This window comes from Lytechinus variegatus, chromosome 10 (genome assembly GCF_018143015.1).
Source record: "Lytechinus variegatus isolate NC3 chromosome 10, Lvar_3.0, whole genome shotgun sequence".
Taxonomy (NCBI): Eukaryota; Metazoa; Echinodermata; class Echinoidea; order Temnopleuroida; family Toxopneustidae; genus Lytechinus; species Lytechinus variegatus.
The window spans coordinates 36412529-36432164 of record NC_054749.1 but is presented as its reverse complement, the minus strand read 5'-3'; the positions used below and the strand labels follow the sequence as shown (position 1 = coordinate 36432164).

General features: G+C 36.2%; 1 protein-coding gene across 5 annotated transcripts in view; it reads left to right on the top strand.

Moving 5' to 3' along the window:
* The first annotated feature begins 757 nt into the window (after window positions 1-757).
* The window catches only part of LOC446201 (axin), a 41191-nt gene continuing 22312 nt past the window's right edge, over window positions 758-19636 (top strand). Inside the window, exons 1-3 of one of the 5 annotated variants that reach the window (XM_041617300.1) lie at window positions 758-912; window positions 6296-7201; window positions 15104-15253. In XM_041617300.1, the coding sequence (XP_041473234.1) occupies window positions 6372-7201; window positions 15104-15253 (980 nt within the window). In that variant the 5' untranslated portion in view covers window positions 758-912; window positions 6296-6371. Of the gene's footprint in view, window positions 913-935; window positions 1509-5245; window positions 5351-5510; window positions 5644-5682; window positions 5702-6295; window positions 7202-15103; window positions 15254-19636 lie in introns of those variants that run through there. The other 4 variants (XM_041617301.1, XM_041617302.1, XM_041617304.1 and 1 more) reach the window with 4 other exon arrangements.

The window sequence follows — 19636 nt, the reverse complement described above, 5'->3', positions numbered from 1 at the left end:
GTCATCACAACTGTAGCCAGTGAATTTTTACTACCTGAATAAATCTCGACTGTGCATTTATACGACGCCGCTCTCCTAGTTTTCATTGTAAATAAAAGCGATGGACCATGTCATCAGTGGAAGGGAAGGCCAGGGTAAGAAACAAAATTAAGAACCAAACTTAATTTAATTTCAACAAACTTTTTACAAGTTGGTGACGGTATTTTGAAACCTTTGATCCAAAATATTTTAAAGGGATGTCAGGAGAGATATTCTTAGATGTATGATGAATTAGAACACTGATAAAATCACATGCAGCCGTGTAAATCAATTTTCTGCCAAGTTCAGAGATAAAAAAAGGAAAAGGGCCAGGGTTAGGAGAAGAAAAATCTAATCATTTCTCACGCTACAATGACAATGTGACCCGTAATATGTTACAAGAGCAAACCTTTAGATGGGTTTTGTCTTCTATTGAAGTTTTATTACGATGGTTTGCCTGATCAGCCGATACAGTTTATCACATCGCTATTTATCTTATTGGAGTTTTCTGTGTTGCGTAATGCAACGTGCTTTGAATATTATCTATACCTTATCTATTTACGATTTGGTGAACACCCCTATATTTCCTAGTGGAAGTGGTCCAGGCAACTTAATGAATTGCATTCTGATTGGTGCGGCTTGTCGTTTGTGTGTACGTCACTGCCCTTTGGGAGCTTTTCGGGCGGCGGGCATGTGCTTTGATGTTTCATGCACTTTGCAACACTGAGAACTTCCTAGGCCCTGTGTGTGTGTGTACGTGTGTGTGTATGCAGCATGAGCATGCAAAGTGACTTGCCATTTTATGCCTAGTTTCGCCATGCCTAGCGTACGAGTGGTTTGCTTGCATCAAACTGATCAGTGGTGAACATAATATTTCATTCCAATGATTAGAAGGTAAGGAAAGTGCGCAAGTTTATTCATATTGATTGCATGTTTGATTGGACTGTATATCTTGAGGAATTTTAGGCTAAAAATCTAAACTACCTTTTAATTTCCTTTAAATATCGTGTAACGATATGTAGCATCAAAACACGTTTAACTTGGATTGGACGGTCCGGCATGCACCACACATCGCACTCCCGTCCCGTGGCTTTCTCGGGGCGCTTATTTGGACCATCGATGCATAGCCTAGCGAGACTACTTACGTTACGCTGGCTCCATCTGCATGGCCGTTGGCGTTACTTTCTGTAGCTGAAGTCTGGACCATAATTCAAGAAAACTCTGCCAAAACTGGATTTCACGGATATCTACTATCTTGGATTATCAATCACATAAGTGGATCATAAATAAAGTGTTAACAGAATTTGAGAATAACTGGTAAAACAGTGAGGTTCGATTTGTTCGCATAACCCTGGACGTCGTGCCGTGGTGTATATGGTATGCAGTCAATGGTGGTGGGCGCTATTTTTTTGTAGCGCCGATCTTTGAGCTGCATCTTGTGTATCCGCACAATACCCAATACATAGAGATCGAGAGAGCATGTATTTTGTGTAGGTACTAAATTAAGTCTCCTAAGTAGACTCTGGTGTCTGTACTATAGACTAGTATTAGACACAATTACAGCATAAATGCCGTAGTGGCGCCTTTATTTGAATTTGAATGAATTTAAATTAAAGTTGTGTGTTCACTAATCATGATATATAAAAAATGTGTTCCAAGGCCAGGGGGCCGAGGCCATGCTGAGTGTTGAGGCCGAGGATCATGTTTTCATGAATGATCTCCATCTGACCAAAGTTGTTCATTGAGGAAATCAATTCACCTCTAACATATTTTTATATTATTGCAAGACTTCAAGTGCATTGTAAGAGTTAAATTATGTTTTAATTGTAAATAGGTCATTATCTGCTATTAAAGTTAGATCTCGTAATAATGGATTCATCTTTCCGAAAGTGGTTTTTGATCTGGTGTGGTCAATGAGCTCCTTCATTTCAAAGTACGACCTGTATAAATTTACATTCTTCCATGTATCTACAAATTGAGCAGGGATAATTATGCAGTGAGCCAGTGACTTTTGTTGTGGAACATGTCAACTTAAATTAAAAGTTCTAAATGGCATTCCATTGTTGTGGCAATTCCATTTGTGTCATATGGGACATTTAGAGAATGGTTTCTAGTCTTTAAACTGAATGCTTGAGTAGTAATTTTCTTTTTTTTATGGCAATGTTAAAGTTGAGCTTGTGATTTGTTTTTTATTGGTGAATAAGAGGTGAAAATATTGCATATCGTACAGCAGGAAAAATCAGTGAATTTGATAAATATATTCTGGAAATACATGTAATTTCTACTTTGAAATAGAAAACATGCAAAACAGGGAATGTGTTCAAATAATAATCAGGGAAGTTTTAAAGTTAATCAGGGGAAAAAACAGAGAATTTTGTTTTTTGGGGGGTTGAAAAGCTGGGAACCCTGTATAGGACATCTCTGCGTCAAGTACAACAAGCAATATTTTTACCTCTTATTCACCCATAAAAAATGTAGTACTTTGTTATTACCACAAAACAAGTTGAATTTTCCTTGTTTGTGTGGGCAGCAGGTCAGAAAATGTGAAAATGGCTAATTTTTGTAGCATGGAATCACCCTTGTAGATCAAACATTAAACCCTTTTATTCTTGCACCATATTACTCTAGGAAAAAATTGAATTCATGAGAATTTTAGTGTCAAAGACCTTGACAATTAACCAGCCTTAAACTTTAAAGACTTACCGGTAAGTTACTATGGGTTTCCTCTTTGCAAAATATCAAGAGTTTGTTCTCTCTCCTTGAACTCATTCTGTCAAATATAAACAATTTACAAGTCAAATCATAAAGATAATAAAAATAACCTCATATTTACCCAGAGTAACCACGATTTCCAAAAACTGTTTGCCCAGCAAGCCCTGCTTAACATGAAAATGTTTAACATTGAAAATGCGATCACTGGAATGACAGTATCAGAAAATGTAACTAGGCCTATAGCCTGAGAATTTCTGTCCCAATTCCATTTGCTGCAAACACAAGACAAAATAGGCCTAAGACAAGCAGCATCTTTTAACATACATGTACTATTCAATTTTGTAGGCCTACTTTTAAAATACAGTAACCTGTAATTTTGAAGCAATATTGTTTATTGAAAATCACCATGCATGTACCTGTACTTGTAGAAAGTTAATTGTTTCAGCACTGAGTTTGTAGGTGTGTGATTATCTGGGGTAAGTTTGACTATTAATCATAATATTTAGGGGGGGGGGGTATGTGATGCCCCCTTGATGTTTTGTTTCATTTTTCAGTGGCTCTGCAAAGTCTAATGACTTCTTTCTTTGCAGTCTTGCACAACTTGTGAGACAATTTGCAACCTACATGTACTGGTATTTAAGATACACAATGAAAAAGTGTCTTACCAGATTTTTACATTAATTTTTGGCAATTGTAATTGTGTACAAAGTCAAAAGAAGGTAAAATTTGTACTTTAGGAGGAGAATCATTTGTTATTCCAATTTGTCTGCATAATTAATTTAGGGTTAGATTTATTTGTTGATTGGTCTGGCAAATTGAAACCCTGTCCTTTGAGATACTTAGCGCAAGTTTTCTACATCGATTTTATATGGTTTAGCTTAGGAAATATGTTTAATAAGTTTTTCCTTTCAAATAAAGTTTTAAGTTGGTCAGTTGGAGCCCAATTTTGAAAATATCTGCCTTGCCCTTGGGACTTTCTTCAATCAGTAGTTGTGTCTTTACAGCACTTATTTGTAGGCAAGGGCCTTAGGGGAATTGATTATTGTATGAATATTTTTCCTTCTGTTGATAATGGGCTATAATCTATTTTGTATTTAATCCAATGTGGGGGTAGTGGACGTGTGATTAAAGCCCAGTCAATACCAACAACAATTTTATGTGAACAAATTTAGAAAAAAAATGTTTTCGACAAGCATTGTAGCACCAAAAAGTTTCATTCAAATCAGAAGTGAAATAAGAAAATGTTTTGTTTGATATATAGGCATATGTTATCAGTGAATACATGTAAAGCTGATGTGGTGATGTACATTGTAACACATTACACAAAATATAATGAAATAACCTACCTATATTAAATTTCAGTCATGATTTTATGTCAAAGATGATCTCAAAAAGATATCTGAATTTATGATGATTTTCCATTTTACACATAAACAGAAAGATATTAAATTTAACATTGTAGGAAAAAAACTTGAGATATATAATTTTATATTATAGGCCTACACGTTCATGGCCCTGTAATAAAAGACAAGAGAACAGTGTGTGACATTGGTTCTCTATGTAGGCCTACATGTAGGTAATGAGACCACCTGCCAATAATGATTCCTTACTCTATCTCACTCAAACAGGTTTCTGCCAATTATTTTTCTCATTGCTACAAGTATAAAGCTTAATATTTTTTTATAAATATAATTTTGTATATTTCCTGATGTCATGTTTACATTGAGGGCCTGGTTGCTTTATACATGTCTATTGTAGGCTAGAAATATAGGTGTTTTAAAAGATTTATCTCATAGTCCCAATCAGAAATTCAGAAGGTACTGTAGGCTTACACATGTACATGAACTGTACAATGTTCGTTGAGTCAGAATTACATTATTTTACAATGTACACAGTATGGATCTAGTAATTTCTCTTTAAAAAATAAATGTAGATCTAAAAAATGTATGTGCACATATTACAATGTTCTGGCATGTTGAGATAGTTCAGACGTAGTGTATGCATGTGTATTGTAAAGCAAGACAGGAAACGCTTTATAATATACACTGTAAACTACTCCTTTTTATTATAGGCAGTGATTTCAAATAATTTAGGTTTTATAGATAAGCATAAGCTCCTGCATACATGTGGTAGTTCAATTCACAGTGGCATACTATGTATCGTGCCAGCTTTCTGTTCTGTGCACACTGAATGTTGTGCTTCAACTTCTACCTCTGACAAAACATGGAGCAGTGTTGGCACTGCCAGAAGCTAAGGCTTGGATTGTATCTAACAAAAGGGGAGAGAGCTGGCTATTCAATACAATTGCACTGGCCTGCAAGTCTAAGAATACATAAGAGAAGAAAGAAAGGAGGGAGAGTGTGAGAGAAAGAAAAGCCTAGTGAGTCTGAATAGCACTGCACAACCAACCAACCCAGTGAGTGAATGGCTTTTGTCAAGGTAGTGCTCAATGGACGAATCATATGAGCAGGTTAGCTCTTTATATTCTACAAGGAATGCAAGAATTCAAAGGAAAATGATAATAGTGGCAAAGAGGATGTGATGGTCATCAGCTACTTGACCAGTTTTCTTAATTGGAAAACAAGAGATTTGTTCCATCGCAAGACTTGACCTCTTTAATGTATGTTAATCAGATGGCTGGCTTTTGAGTCTACATTTATTATGTATGCTGCTGTTCTGTGCATAGCAAATGCACACGTTGGCTCTGCTTCGAACTCAGAGTAACCACCGCAAGTTACATTATATACGTGCATGTATGTGCATGCGATTGACGTTGGAAAGCGTAGCTTGTGAGCGTAAGGGTGCATGCGAAGCTGGCTTTCGTCTGGAATTAGCGTTTGTAGAGTGGTGAAAAATCTACAGGAGGAATTTGAATATTGCAAGGGAACAGGCGTGAAAAGGACAGCTATGAATGTAAAATCTGTTTTATATAAAAAAAATTCATTGAATTTTGTTTAATAGAGGAGAATTTGTAAGTTGATTTTGTCCAGATTGTTGCATGTATATGTATTTCATGTTTACCATATGAAGTATTTACAGTATTGTATGTCAGCTTGGAATTTCGGTATTTTATCAAGGATAAGTACTTTATGAAAATTAAATGCATTATTGAACTCAAGAATAATTTGCTACGTATATACACATTGTTCGAATAAAAAAAAAATATATTATGTGATGTGTATTGTAGAAAAAATTGTCTTACGATCTTTTGAACATTATGCTGAGATTTTGAAGTTCATCTATTATGTTTCTTTTGGTCACTCACCATGTACATGTACATGTACACATTATATTTCTATTTGTATGCAGCAGTAGTGCGACACACTTTTAACACTCTGTTTAAACTTGTAGCACCAGTCATCATTGAGAATGGTCAAGATGAGTCCCAGTTCTATTTTGTCGAAATTCAAAACCTATATGTAATCACAGAATCTTAGAAAAATAATCTACTTATCTTGATTCATATTGGTGTGCTTCTTTTCATTATTCACACAGAATCTGTCAATTTTCAATTCACTTTCATCTTTTTAAATTTCTTTTGTTTTTAAATTTTGTTTTCATTTAGATTTTGACACAAACGTATTGAGTGGGATGGCAGGCACATTTGTAAATGAGTGAACAACCTAAGATGTTAAGCCACCATGAGTTTGGAAGTGTATAGGTTCTTAGCTGATAGTGGAGGGAGTCAGCTTTCGGAACGACCTCCAGTACCTGGAGAAGAGACTGAGGATAGAGGTAGTGTATCATCAAGTGTTAAAAGTGGGAAGCAAAGTGACCAGTCAGCAGGTACTCCAAGACGGTCAAATTTGAAGGATGCCGCTATTAAAGGAGGAATGTTGGAAGGGGCACCACTTGGTTTCGAACCAGAAGGTTCGGCATCTGTGACGCCGCCGTACACAAGATGGACAGAGTCCTTGCATGCATTGCTTTCGGACGAGGATGGGATTCAGCTTTTCAAACACTATCTTATTCAGGAAGGTGCAGAGAACCCTCTGCTATTCTGGCTTGCCACGCAAGGATTCAAGAAGAAGTCTGATAGTGATCCTGTCAGAACTGATCTTGCAAAACTAATTTATAGAAGATTTATCAAGAAAGATGGACAACAGGTCGTAAGACTGCATGGCTCAACAAGGAATCATGTAGCGGAGTCAATAAGAACTAACAAAGTAGACAGTAATTTGTTTGATGCATCGCAGATGGAAGTAGAGGAGTACATGCGGGAGACATCCTATCCAATGTTCCTCAAGTCAGATGTTTATGTGCAATATGTGAATAATGGTGGGGTTAGTCCTAAGAGTTCTGAAGGATGCTCCAGTAATGGTAGTAATGGTCATCCTGCACAGGCAGGATACCTCCCAACTTTGCCCGAGGATTCTGAACTTTCAGACCTTCCACAAGCAGGATCTCTCACAGCAGATCTCTTGTTGAGGAGTAGTCATCACAGGCATAATACAGACAGATATCAGGACAGGTAAGAAAGTTTCATCCTCTCAACATCTAATTGCTCTTAAAGTGATCATTTCACTTTGTTCTGATTTGAAAAAATTATTTCGGTTCTGAAAAATGTGCTAAAAATACTATCCCAAAAGTTTTAATGTATCATATCAACAGGAACAATTTTAAATCCTTGGAGATGTACATGTATATGTTAACCAAAGTTTGAAAATAATTGGGGGTGGGGGTGGTTTCAATGACTATCAAGCAAATCTGTGCAGTGTGCACTACAACACATTAACTTTAGATGAGCACAGCATGACCTACATAAAGTGTGTACTAGGTATACACTGAATGTACAGTGTAGCTAAGAATAGTGTAGGTAAAGGAGATACAATACACACAGCAGAAGGCAGTCAAAATAGCCCACATACTTTTTGAATTGGTGAAAACTGGTCATAAGCTGAACCCATCTACCAGACGGTTCTTAAAATCAGGCTAATAAATGTTGCTTCTTTTTATCAAATAATAGAGTTTTTCATCCAACAGCGCATTGTGGTCTGCATCAGGATCTTTGAGGACCCTTCCCCATTACATACCCAAATGCCCAATGTGTTATATTTCCCCGAAAGAAGAAATTTTAAAGTTTGTAACTACATGTACATGTACCAAGTAAATGAAGAATATTGATTTCTGGAATTTCAATTGATAGTCACCTTGTTAGACTATTAACATCAATGTGTACATGTGGGACTTACATGAGACTGGATCAGACTCTAACAATGCTAGCAAAACTTTGCTATTCTATGGATAGAAATATAATAATTTATTTTACAATTATTTATATGTTTTGCCTTCTTTTCTTGACTATTTGGAATCAGAAGCAAGATGTTCCTGTCAAGGATAGTTCCTGACACTCAAAATTAGGTTTGGATTTGAAATTGATAGAAATGCATGTAGGCCTATATGTGCCTACATGTATATTATGCAACTATGAACTATATGCATGCATGACCCACAATGCAAATCTAGCTGCCGATACAGTTTTTTTTCAACAAGTACAAGGCCAGAAAAGGATTTCAAAAGTATAAATTATTTTGTACTACATTTACATATTTTTTCATAGAAAATGATGCTCTATAACTTATTCTTGAATTTCCCATTTGCAGAAATTGCATTTGTATTTTTGTATTAACTTGCAGACTTGATTTTTGTTGGCTTTGCCAGAATCTGATTCCCTCTGATTGAGTCCCACACATGCACATGTACATGTACATTTCAAAATGTCTTTTCTGATTTGATAAGGAGAAGATCATATTGTGGTTATTGTCTTTCAAAAATTATCTATCATTATTAAATAAACACATTCTATGCAAACAAGGCTTCTTTAGTATTTGTAAATTATTTTCCTCATCCAGCATTATCCATTTTAATAAGTGATGGGAAAAGGTGTTTTTCAGCAAGTTGCCAATTGTGCAGGGGATTGATATTTCTGCCACCAATCTGATACACTGTTTATAGTCCATGATATTGGTGTCCTTGGTCCCATAGGCTAGCTCACACAGTCCAATCTAATTTACTAGGTTTGAGTACGGTCATGCACTGCACATGACCTTTGGTTGTACTTCTCTTTTTCCTCCCAAGTGCAAGCCTGTCTGAGTGGATGGATGCCCACTATCATGTCATCTGCATTATTGTGGTATGGTCACTTTCATTTTATATGATGGGAGAGGTAATTTAGATGGCCAAGGTGTATTGCATCTCAATAGGGCCTGGTGTTGGATAGGAGAGTTGCCTTATTATGGAATTGATAGATAATTTAGAAGGGTCACTCTATTGGAGTAGCTATGAGGATATCAATGTCATCATGAATAAATCATGTGGTACTTCTCTGTTTATTTCAGAATTAATCCTTCAAGAGATGGGTGTTGGCACAAATCCTTCATCTATTATTTTTATCATTATAATGCATGGATTTGAAACCTTGAAATGTAAATGGAGAGTTCTAGCAAGTTTTAGCAACATTCTTAGTTCTGCAATGATCAACATATATTATAATTTTCATGAAAGATAAAAATGGAAATAAAATTCATGACACAGGAAATAGGAAACAGTGACACAACATTTAATTAATTTCTCATTTAAAGACTGGGATTCCTTATTATTCATTCAGTTACTTTTCTTATCTTTGTGTATTTTAAATTATAGCGATGACAGACATAAACCAAAGGCATACGGCCTTTGATCAAAGGTTTGGTAAAACTAGAGAAGTAGGAGATCTGGTGAAGCTATGATCCCCTCTCTAGTGACATGAATGCTACCATTTTCCTTTGGGGCTCTACCCCTCAGGAAAATAGTTTAAACATTCTACCTCCATTATTTCTAACCACCTCCTCTTACAACCATATATATATATATAACTACATGTATTAGCAGCAGTCTAATTGTGACTTCTAAGATGTGTGAGAGGTTAGTTTTAATAGCCTATGGAGGTTCTTGATGATAGTGCTCTTGAATGAAGAGGCTACTCCAGCGTTATCCATAAAACGTCCCTGTCATTCAAATCACAAGGTATAAACATTAGATCTCCAATTATTAATACCTTCATTTCTTCGGAATACAGTGCCGGTTTAGATATAATATGGTACAGAAACCCTGATATCAAGCTGTATGCATTTATAATATAAATGCATAGTGGATAAGTTGCCCCTGTTTACAAGTTATCCATATACATGTTCTTGGTCCCCAGATATTCTGCTAATGTGCAAATAGATAATACTGCATACTCTATTCAAGTAATGTATTTAAATTAAATTTGGTAGATCATGCTTTTAGTTTTGTAAATATCTGTTCATTAAAAAGAAAAACTTGGCTCAAAATTACTGATAGCTGGAATTATTTTCTTTTAAGGTGTATTCTATTGCGGCCAGGTATTTTCCAGTGGAGGTACTGTTTGTACTGCAACTCCATCACTGATGGGTTTACATAGGGTATTTTGTTATATAATAGTGATAAAGGATAATCATTACATCTGGGATGGGGCATTTTATTGTGGGGTGGGGGTCCTCATATTACATGTATTTGGCAACCAGTCAGTTCGACTAAATAAACATTTATCAATTCTGTTTTCTTAAAAAAAATACATGTTGGCCTAGAGGTATAATCTTCTCTTCTCTTTTCTCTTTTCTTTCTTTCTTTTCCCACTTCCCCCTTTTCACACCTTTCTCCTTTTCTCCCTTTTACCCTTCCCCCATTCATTTCCCCTTATAGAACTTTTAGTTTACATGGCATGTATCAATATGTCTTAAGAAAAAATAATAGGCAAAATAGCCTTTGGTCAAGACCTTAATATAGTGAATAATTGAGTTATGATCTTGGCATCTTTTCTCTTGTAATCCTGCATGGCTGCATCAAAGATAAATTATTTGTTTCCTACATATTATTTTATTGATTTCCACCACTACCTATATGTAATACATGTACGGGCCTCATTTTTTTTTACATTAAGAGTGTTTTAGGAAGGCGTTGCAAACTACATGTACATGTACAAGTTGGCCTATTAGAAAGCATTGTTTGTAGTACTTGTTACATACTGTACTTCAAGTATTAGATACTTTCTGTGTACATACAGTACATGTACATTTACATGATGTATTTGAAGGTAAAAGGTCTAAATTCAGGCTTGAACCTAGATTAATTTGAGAGGTTTCATAATACCCATGCTTATTAAATTACAAAGCTACATGTAAGAAAATAAGGAGAAAGATTTGTTAATCCATTGAATATTACTTAAGCTAATCAATGTCCCTAGTCCCCAAATAGCATTCATCATAGAGATGAAAGAATAAAGTTTGATTTGTATGCTGTTTACAAAGCAGTGGTATACCAGCTACTACAACATTGGTGGTCTTTATATATTGCATATAGCCTTTTGTTACCAGTTGGTTTTACATGTAGGCTTACATGTATATTCCTTTAAATTGAAGACCTGTTCAGAATTAGAAAATGCGTCTTTTTACAATTTTATGAATGACTGTGGTCTGTTTAGGGGAAGTCCATCCCAACCAAAAGTTTTTTCGAATAGAAAGACAAAATCAAGTATAAAGCATCTCACTGATGATTTAATCAAACTGAATGTACATCTACATGTAAATTATGTTAAAAAAAAGTTATTTAATTCTAAATTTTTCGCCTAATTTCACAAAAAGAATATTAACGTAGGCGGACATAGTACATGTACAAGGTTATCCGTGTCATTACATACTGAGGGAACTGTATTTTTGTGCATGTTTTATAATGAAATAAGAAGTAGTTCTATTTCCTCTTCTTCATGTGTTCAAGTTTTATTCCACTCTGAATGAAGATTGTGATTGTTGTGGTTCAATGGAGAGCTTCCTTATTTTCAAATCTGCAAAAATTGAAATTATTCAGACGGTAACATAAAGTAACATTGATATTTTAATTGAAAATAGTAAAAAAAATAAGTTCTTCATGGAATAATTTTGCTTTACAAATTTGAATAGCATTTTGGGTCATATTAAAAGAGAAAAGCTCTCAACTAGTAATGTACATTCCTATGTAAAAATATGCTACACAGTAAATGTACAAAAAACTTAAATGTATAGCAGTCTTTAAAAACTGTGGAGCAAATTGTGATTCAATCCCAGGAAAATTATGCCTTGTTCTTTTATCCAAACCTACATGTACATGTAGGTTCATATTTTGTCATCTAGAGCCTGGTAAGGAAGGCTATGCAATAAATATCATCCCTGCATGATTGCATGTGTGTCTCTCTATGAATATTTGAGTCAAACTGGGTGATTGGTGTGGCTCTTTACTTCTTCAAAGACGTATCCAATGGTACAACATGTACATGTCGCTGCATATTTATTTACTCATCAGATTTGATTTACACAGAAAGATTTAAATTCATGTTTAGAAATGATTGGATATTAGTGAAAGGACAGTGTTCCTTCACATGTTGTACTGATTTTTTTTTTGGTACATTACATGTGAACCTAAACTGGGAATGTAGGCCCTACATTGATTATAGCCAGGCAAAACAGGCATTTCTTATTATTAGGGGCTACTTTTCACAACCTACTGCATAAATCAATCACATTTGATATACTTTAATACAGCACTGAATGGGGATTTCTTAGGGCTATTTTGATCATTTTTTTTTTTTTGGGGGGGGAATGTGAAATTGCCCCGAGTCCCAGTGCAATTCCCCCCCCCCTGATTATGGCTGATGAATTAGAGAGCTGTGAAGGAGACCAGGCAGAAATGGAGCACAGTTTGATGTTGTTTCAAAGAAGAAGGGTCAAAATAAAAAAAAGAAGAAAATGAGAAAATGGCTTCCCACTGAGACTTTGTGTGGTCCAGCCTCCTGAGATTCTTGGCAGTAGGACTTTGTCCAAACAGTCCCAACATAGAATTGGAACACGTTTGGGGTGAGAGAAACTGCTTTCATACCAACTACATTTTAGTATTTTTTGTCATAATATAGGCTACCTGGTATATTATGCCATAAATCTACCCAGATCAGTATAAAATGCCAGGTGTTTTCCAGTAAAAAAAAGCCAAAATATGTGTAATATTCCCAAAAGAAGTTACAAGCAAGTTGTACATGAAGGTAATTTGTAAAAATTGTAAGCAATTTTGCAGGAATATCTATTATTAAAGAGTGCAGGTATTGATAATGCATACAGTAGGCCTATCTGATATAAATGCAATCTTGAGTATTGTTTCTCCCTCATAACTCAGCAACTTTATAATCTGGTTCAGAGACTTGTACATGTTTACCCCCAAATATTTATCCTCTGTTTTGGGGGCCTGTGTTGCTGGGATAAGATTTTTGGTGTAATTTACAGGTATTTTCATAATGGAGAGGGTATGAAAGCACCCTTGATATTGACTAGGAGCTGAGGTGGAAATTGTCTCTTCATTCCCTTGCTTGTAGGAGGCTGAAATGAATTTTTTTAACCCTTAGGCTACATACCTTCTCCATGCCCGATGTGAAGCAGGCATTTCCCTCATACTCAACTTCTTTGAGCAGAGCTTCATTGCTGGATTACATGTTCCTTTTATTTTCTTCTTGAGAATTCTTGAGTCAATATCTATCTGTGAGCAATTTTAAGCAAGAATGTTCATTTGTAAAACTTTCATACCCGACAGCATCATTCTGTACCTATATACCTTTATAGGCCCCTTTTTTGGGGGTGCTAGAGAAAATGAAATACACCTACTGGTACTTCAAGAAAAATTATGATGGTCATGTTCTTACTTGAATGGGCAACATTGACTCGACCATTATGATGTAATTATACCAATATTTAGGTTCACAGGTATGTTTCTGTGGCACTGATTGTATGCCTACAACTTGTAGCCTACAGTGTATGGTATATTGCATGAATCCATACTTGTAGCCTACATCAGTACCATGCATTCAACACAGAGAACTGGCTTTTTAATAACCAGATTAGAAAAAGAAAAGTGAGTGTCTTGTCCTGTTTGAAGCGAGTGCAGTGACAGGGAGAAAGCCAATACATCACCCTGGCCCCATTTTATTATAGTTCATTTGACCTTTGACCAACGATACTGGAATGTCCAAACAAAGTACCATTTGCACAACATGGCAGAGCCCAGTATTGGTTGCACTGTGGTAGTACATGTAGTCTATACCCATTCAGCTAGGAGTCGTGCTCATAACAATGTTTGATAGGAATTGCTCAAGCAGTCAATCACATTGTGATATCTTTAGAATGAAATACAATTAATAATGGGTGAAAGAGTGATGATAATCCTGTCCAAACCCTCAATCAAAGGGCTTCATGTTGCATTATATATCAGATGCCTGTATGTACGTTCACTATTTCATTTATTTGTTTAATGCCGGATTGATTTGTGCAATCAGTCAGAATGCATAGGCCTACATGTAGTTGAATACAGATCTTGTATTTGATTTCAAATTTCTTGTTAAAAACTTATAATATCTGCATACATTCATAATCTGTATGTGCAGGGCGTCTGGACATACGAGACTAGTGGTCTCAAAGACCAACAGAAGAGGTGGTGTAAGAAAACAAAGTAAATACAGTGTTCAATTCCATGCAATCTCTGCCAAGACCAATGGTATGTGTGTGTAGTGTATTATATGACCAGTACCTTACACACCACCTTTGGTCAAATAGCTACATGTAGTGGATGTACATGTATTATTGGTATTCCAGACTGGTCATGCAGGACCATTGAGGGGGCTGTGCATACTTGGGATGTAGTGTTAGGATGGTAGCATGGAAATTTCGAATGAAATTGAATCCCACATTTTTCATGCATGCGATCTGCAGCATTTATCTGGATATTCCTTGAAAGCTGGAAATGGTGGAAACATGGATATGGGGCAATATTACCACTGAAAATTTATTACAGAGATTGCACAACCAAGCGCTGCAAAATACATGTTGGCCCTGCATGTATACAATAGACCTGTAATGTATTTTCTATATAGGTGACATTGGAGGCTTTACATTTTGGTTATATTTGAACTGCTGATATACATGTATCTACTAGGTCTACATGTTTGCTTTGTATAAATAACCAACACATTTAAAAAGAACCAGTCACAGGTTTTCAGAATGTTGATAGTGAAGTGTCATATAGGCCTACATGTATATACGTGCCTTTATTCATGACAATGGCAGAATTATTTGTCATTATTGGGATTTGGGATCGGAATTCCCAATTTCAAATAAAATTTTAATAAAATACATGTAAATGCAGTTGACTATCCCTTGATGTAGGATTTAATAGCTACATGTAAGAATGAGATTGTTTGGGTATTCAAAAAACCCTGTCAACATGGATACAATACACTTCAAACAACCAAAGGGTAGCCAAAATTTAAAGATCACTTATTTATTTTTCTTTCCCATTGCAGATTATACCCTGGATTATTAGGTAGTCAGAATCCATATCACCCAGGCTGCGCAGCCATAGCACCTGCTACATCAAATAATGATTCAGAATTACAGTCTCTCAGCAGTGATGCTATATCAGATGACACCATGTCTCTAACAGACTCCAGTGTGTAAGTATTAACCGCACTTCACCCAGGTTTAGGACTTTAGGTACCTCAAGCCTCTGGTCATTGTATATGAATTTTGGATACTATTGTCAGTTTTGTTTCACCTGCAAAGCAGAGCGAGACTAAAGGCGTAGCTTTTCCGACGGCGTCGGCTGCGTCGTCAACATTGAAATCTTAACCAAGGTTGAGTTTTTGAAATGTCATCACAAATTAGAAAGTACTACTATGTGGACCTAGTTAATGAAACTTGGACATAAGGGTAATCAAGTATTACTGAACACCCTGCCTGAGTTTCAGGTCACATGACCAAGGTCAAAGTTCATTTAGGGTCAATGAACTTAGACCATGTTGATGGAATCAATATCAAAATCTTAACCAAGGTTAAGTTTTTGAAGTATCATAACCTCAAAATTATAAGGACCTAGTTCATAAAACTTAGACATGAGGGTAATAGTGTATCACTGAAGTTCCTGCCTTAGTTTGAGGTCACATGACCAAGGTCAAAGGTCACTTAGGGTCAACTAACTTTTGCCATGTTGGGGGTATTTGAAGCCTTGTCATAACTTTAAAATTTTATGGATCTTGTTCATGAAACTTGGACAGAAGAGCAATCAAGTATCCTTGAATATCCTGTGCGAGTTTCAGGTCACATAACCAAGGTCAAAGGTCATATAGGGTCAACAAACTTTGGTAATGTTGGGGGGCATTTATGGAACTATCATCATAACTTTATAAGCTTATGGATCTAGTTCATGGAACTTGGACATAAGAGCAGCAATGTATTCCTAAATACTCTGTGCATATTTCAGGAACATGGCCAAGATCAAAGGTCATTTAAAGGTCAATGAACTCTGGCCATGTTGGGAGTGTGTTTTGAATTGGCATAACTTAAAAAGTTTATGGATCTAGCTCATGAAATATCGACATACATGTAAGGGTAATCAAGTATCATTAATAACGGTGTACTGCAAATAATTGCTTTTCAGGTCTCTGAAGATTACCCAACTCAAATTAGTCAGATCAAGCCTCGAACATAGTCCCATACATGTATATTTTTACTTGATAGTAAAATTGAGTCAAAATAATTTACATCTTGGCCCCCAAATTCCTAACGGCATTCACGAAGTAAGGAATAGGTTATGATTGTAAACCTATTTGTATTTGAACATTTTTATAAGTTATAAACACATTTTTCACATCACTTACAATTTCTACCATAGTTCCTCAGTCACATTTGATCTACGGATACGGCGAGTCGAAAACAGCAATTTTAACAATTTGTTTTAATAGCTACATGTACATGTAGGTGGTCTGAATAAAAATGAATAAAATGACTGTTTTCGACTTGTGGTACCACCATCATAGATCAAATGTGACTGAGGTATAATGTCTAATGTGTAGTCTTAAAAAAATATGTATGGAATTTAATTTGTAATTACCATACACATATAGGCCTATATGTGTGTGCTTGGAAATTCAAGTTGAATTAAATTCCGGTAACTCAGAGGATGAAAATGCTTTTTTTTTCTTGTTGGGTTATTGAAAGGAATGTTCAGTTACCAATCTACTGATATTTTATATCTTTTAAGAGAATTTATCTTTTAAGAGAATTTATTTTTTTGATGGTTAAAAAAATTGGCTCCAGCTTCTATGATAAAATCAGCCGAACACACACAAAGCACACAATGATTGTCGCCTTGTATTTTGGGTAATAGCACAGTTTAGGGGCAGCTCTTATTAAGATGCAAACGAGGTTAGTTATAAAGAGAAGAGAGAGGGAAAGAGGAGAGAAGGTTGGCTATTGTGTGAGAGCATTGTGCCTAGAGCGGAAGCTCTGCCTAAGTCCCTTGTGTTGTTAATCACATCAACAAATGCAGTGGTTGCTGAATTTTTCACAGCCCACCTCCCAGCTAACCCACTAATTCCATCCATGCCCAGTCATTTATGGCAATATGATTATCATGATCAAAAGAAGAGAGAGAGAGAAGGGGGGGGGTAAGCACAGATATCATCCTTTTGCCAACATGTTTGTAAATTGTTTTGTAGAGAGCTTGGCGCGGCTTCGGCTTTACACCCATTTACGGCATTGTATGGAGCTTGTTAAGCTTCAGAATCAAATTTTTCATTCAGTCGGGTCATTGCTTTGAAGTCTGCGGCCTACCGTAGATGTTCGACCATGCATGGAAAATTTGAGTTCTAATAAAAACCATTGCATGGTATTTATATTGCGTGTATGAATTCTATTTGTATGCGATGCCCTCTTTCCACCACCATGCATGGCTCTGTGTGTGGGTATTAACTATGATTACCTGTATTGCTTATCTTTGTTCAAATCTCTTCATCCACCCTTCATTTCTGTTTCTTCTATCTCTTTTATCTCTTTCTCTTTCTCTCTCTCTCTCTCCTGTCTGTTTGACAATCCCTCGAGCCTGTCCATTGATCATCAGTGACTGCCATCAACTGCCTTTTTTTTTGTAAACACACAAGATAATTGCATGTGCCCCATTTTATCCCAATTTTTTGTATGGGAGATTTTATTTTCCCTTTTGCCTCCAGTGTTTCATGAATGATGAAACTGCTTGTTTCCTTTTGCAGAATGTGTATTGACCCCTTTTTATAAACTTTTCAAGAAGTTCCCTTTCTCTGTCAATAGCCTCTGCATTTCACCTACCGTGTATAGAATTGTTTTTTAAAGTATTTCATGGTATTAACCAATCCAATACCATGTTCAGGAACGTTGCCCATTGAGATACATATTTTGATCCTGGGGTAACAATTGGGTTAACTCCTTGAGACCATGGCGAAGGAGATGATGTATCGGGTACAAAGTAGCAACTGCTTGTTAGTTGTTTTTCATGTTGAGGTGAAATACAAGTTTGCATCACACTGTGTTTCTAATCTACCCAAGGCTATTCCTATTAACACAAAGGCGGTCTCCAAATGGGAAATCTTGGAGATGGAAGCGGGGTGCCTAGCCTGTGAGACTGTTACATTTTCCATCTCTTGTGCTTTTCCTTCTCTCTCCTCTTCTTTCTCTCACTCTCATCCTTTCTCTCCTCTCTGGATCTCCTTACAACGCTTTGATCCAGTGCCGACACTGCCTGCCGCCCTTCCCTGCGATGCCTGCCCCCCTTCTTCCCCTGGTAATTTGATTTAGCAGTGTCACTGGGGCTCATACCGGCTGCATTCGGTTTCCTTCTGCCCTGCTGGAAAATAAATTCTCTCATCTTTGGGGACTGACTTTTTTTTTCTCTCCTATGAGGCAGCAAACAAATAGTCTAGAAATAGACACCCATCACCATGTGAGCTAGATTAGTGAAATAAACAGTGTATCTCTGCTTCACCAACAATTTCATGATGCTCCTGTGAGCTATCTTGTCTCTGCCAAGTTTTTTGTCCACAATCACTTTGCATCATTTGTGCAAAAGATTCATTTATTCCCACCTTCATATTTATATACTTCCTGTATTCTGCATGATTGTCCCTTTTGGATATTTTGATTTGTGGTAGGGTCCATGGATTTATATGCTAGTCTTATTCGCAATATTTTGAACAGTTACTATTCAGCATTGCATTGCTGCATATTTGTAAGAAATCTTTTCATGTGGCTTTGTAAAGGGTCTGTATATTATAGACTATGATATCACAGCTGTAGCAGTAGACTGCCTGCCTGGAAGGAGAACCAGCATTGCTCCACTGATGACTGATAGACAAAATCTCATTTTCATTTTACTCTGGAGTGAAGTAGTTCCGCCATCCCCACAGGGGATGTACTACTTGGTGCTAAGCCTAGGATTCTAAAATAAGGCACAAATCTTATTACTTCATTTCTACCCCCTACCAATCATAGTCTTCTACTCAATTTACAGTTTCTGCAACTGTAGTGTACAATGTAGGTCCATATTCTATGCTCGGCCCATCTCAAATATAAAGATGGGTATACCAGTACTCCTGTTATTCTTCCAAGTTCCAACTGAAACTTAAATACTGCTCTTTAGTTAATGTGAACTAAATATTCAACTGTAAAAATGAAGTGAATAAATCTATTTTAATTTCAAGAAAATCAAGCATTTCCAACCTTAAAATATTGGATGATTAACATTGATGTGGAAAATAAATGGACTTTGCCCCTCTCCCTTGCCAACAACTATCCAAAATGCTGATCATACTGCATCTAGGCTAATGGTGTATGGCAAGCCTACATGTATTCCTAGTGCCCAACAATGGCAAGCTATTAAAACAACAAGACATTCCAACATTATTTTCAACCAGAAAGAACAGAATAAAGGAACAAGTAGACAAATGTTCCTACAAACTCAAAGCAGGTTACGAAGTAGATCAATTACAGAGGATTTGAGTTTGGATACATACCCTTCTCCTTGCACA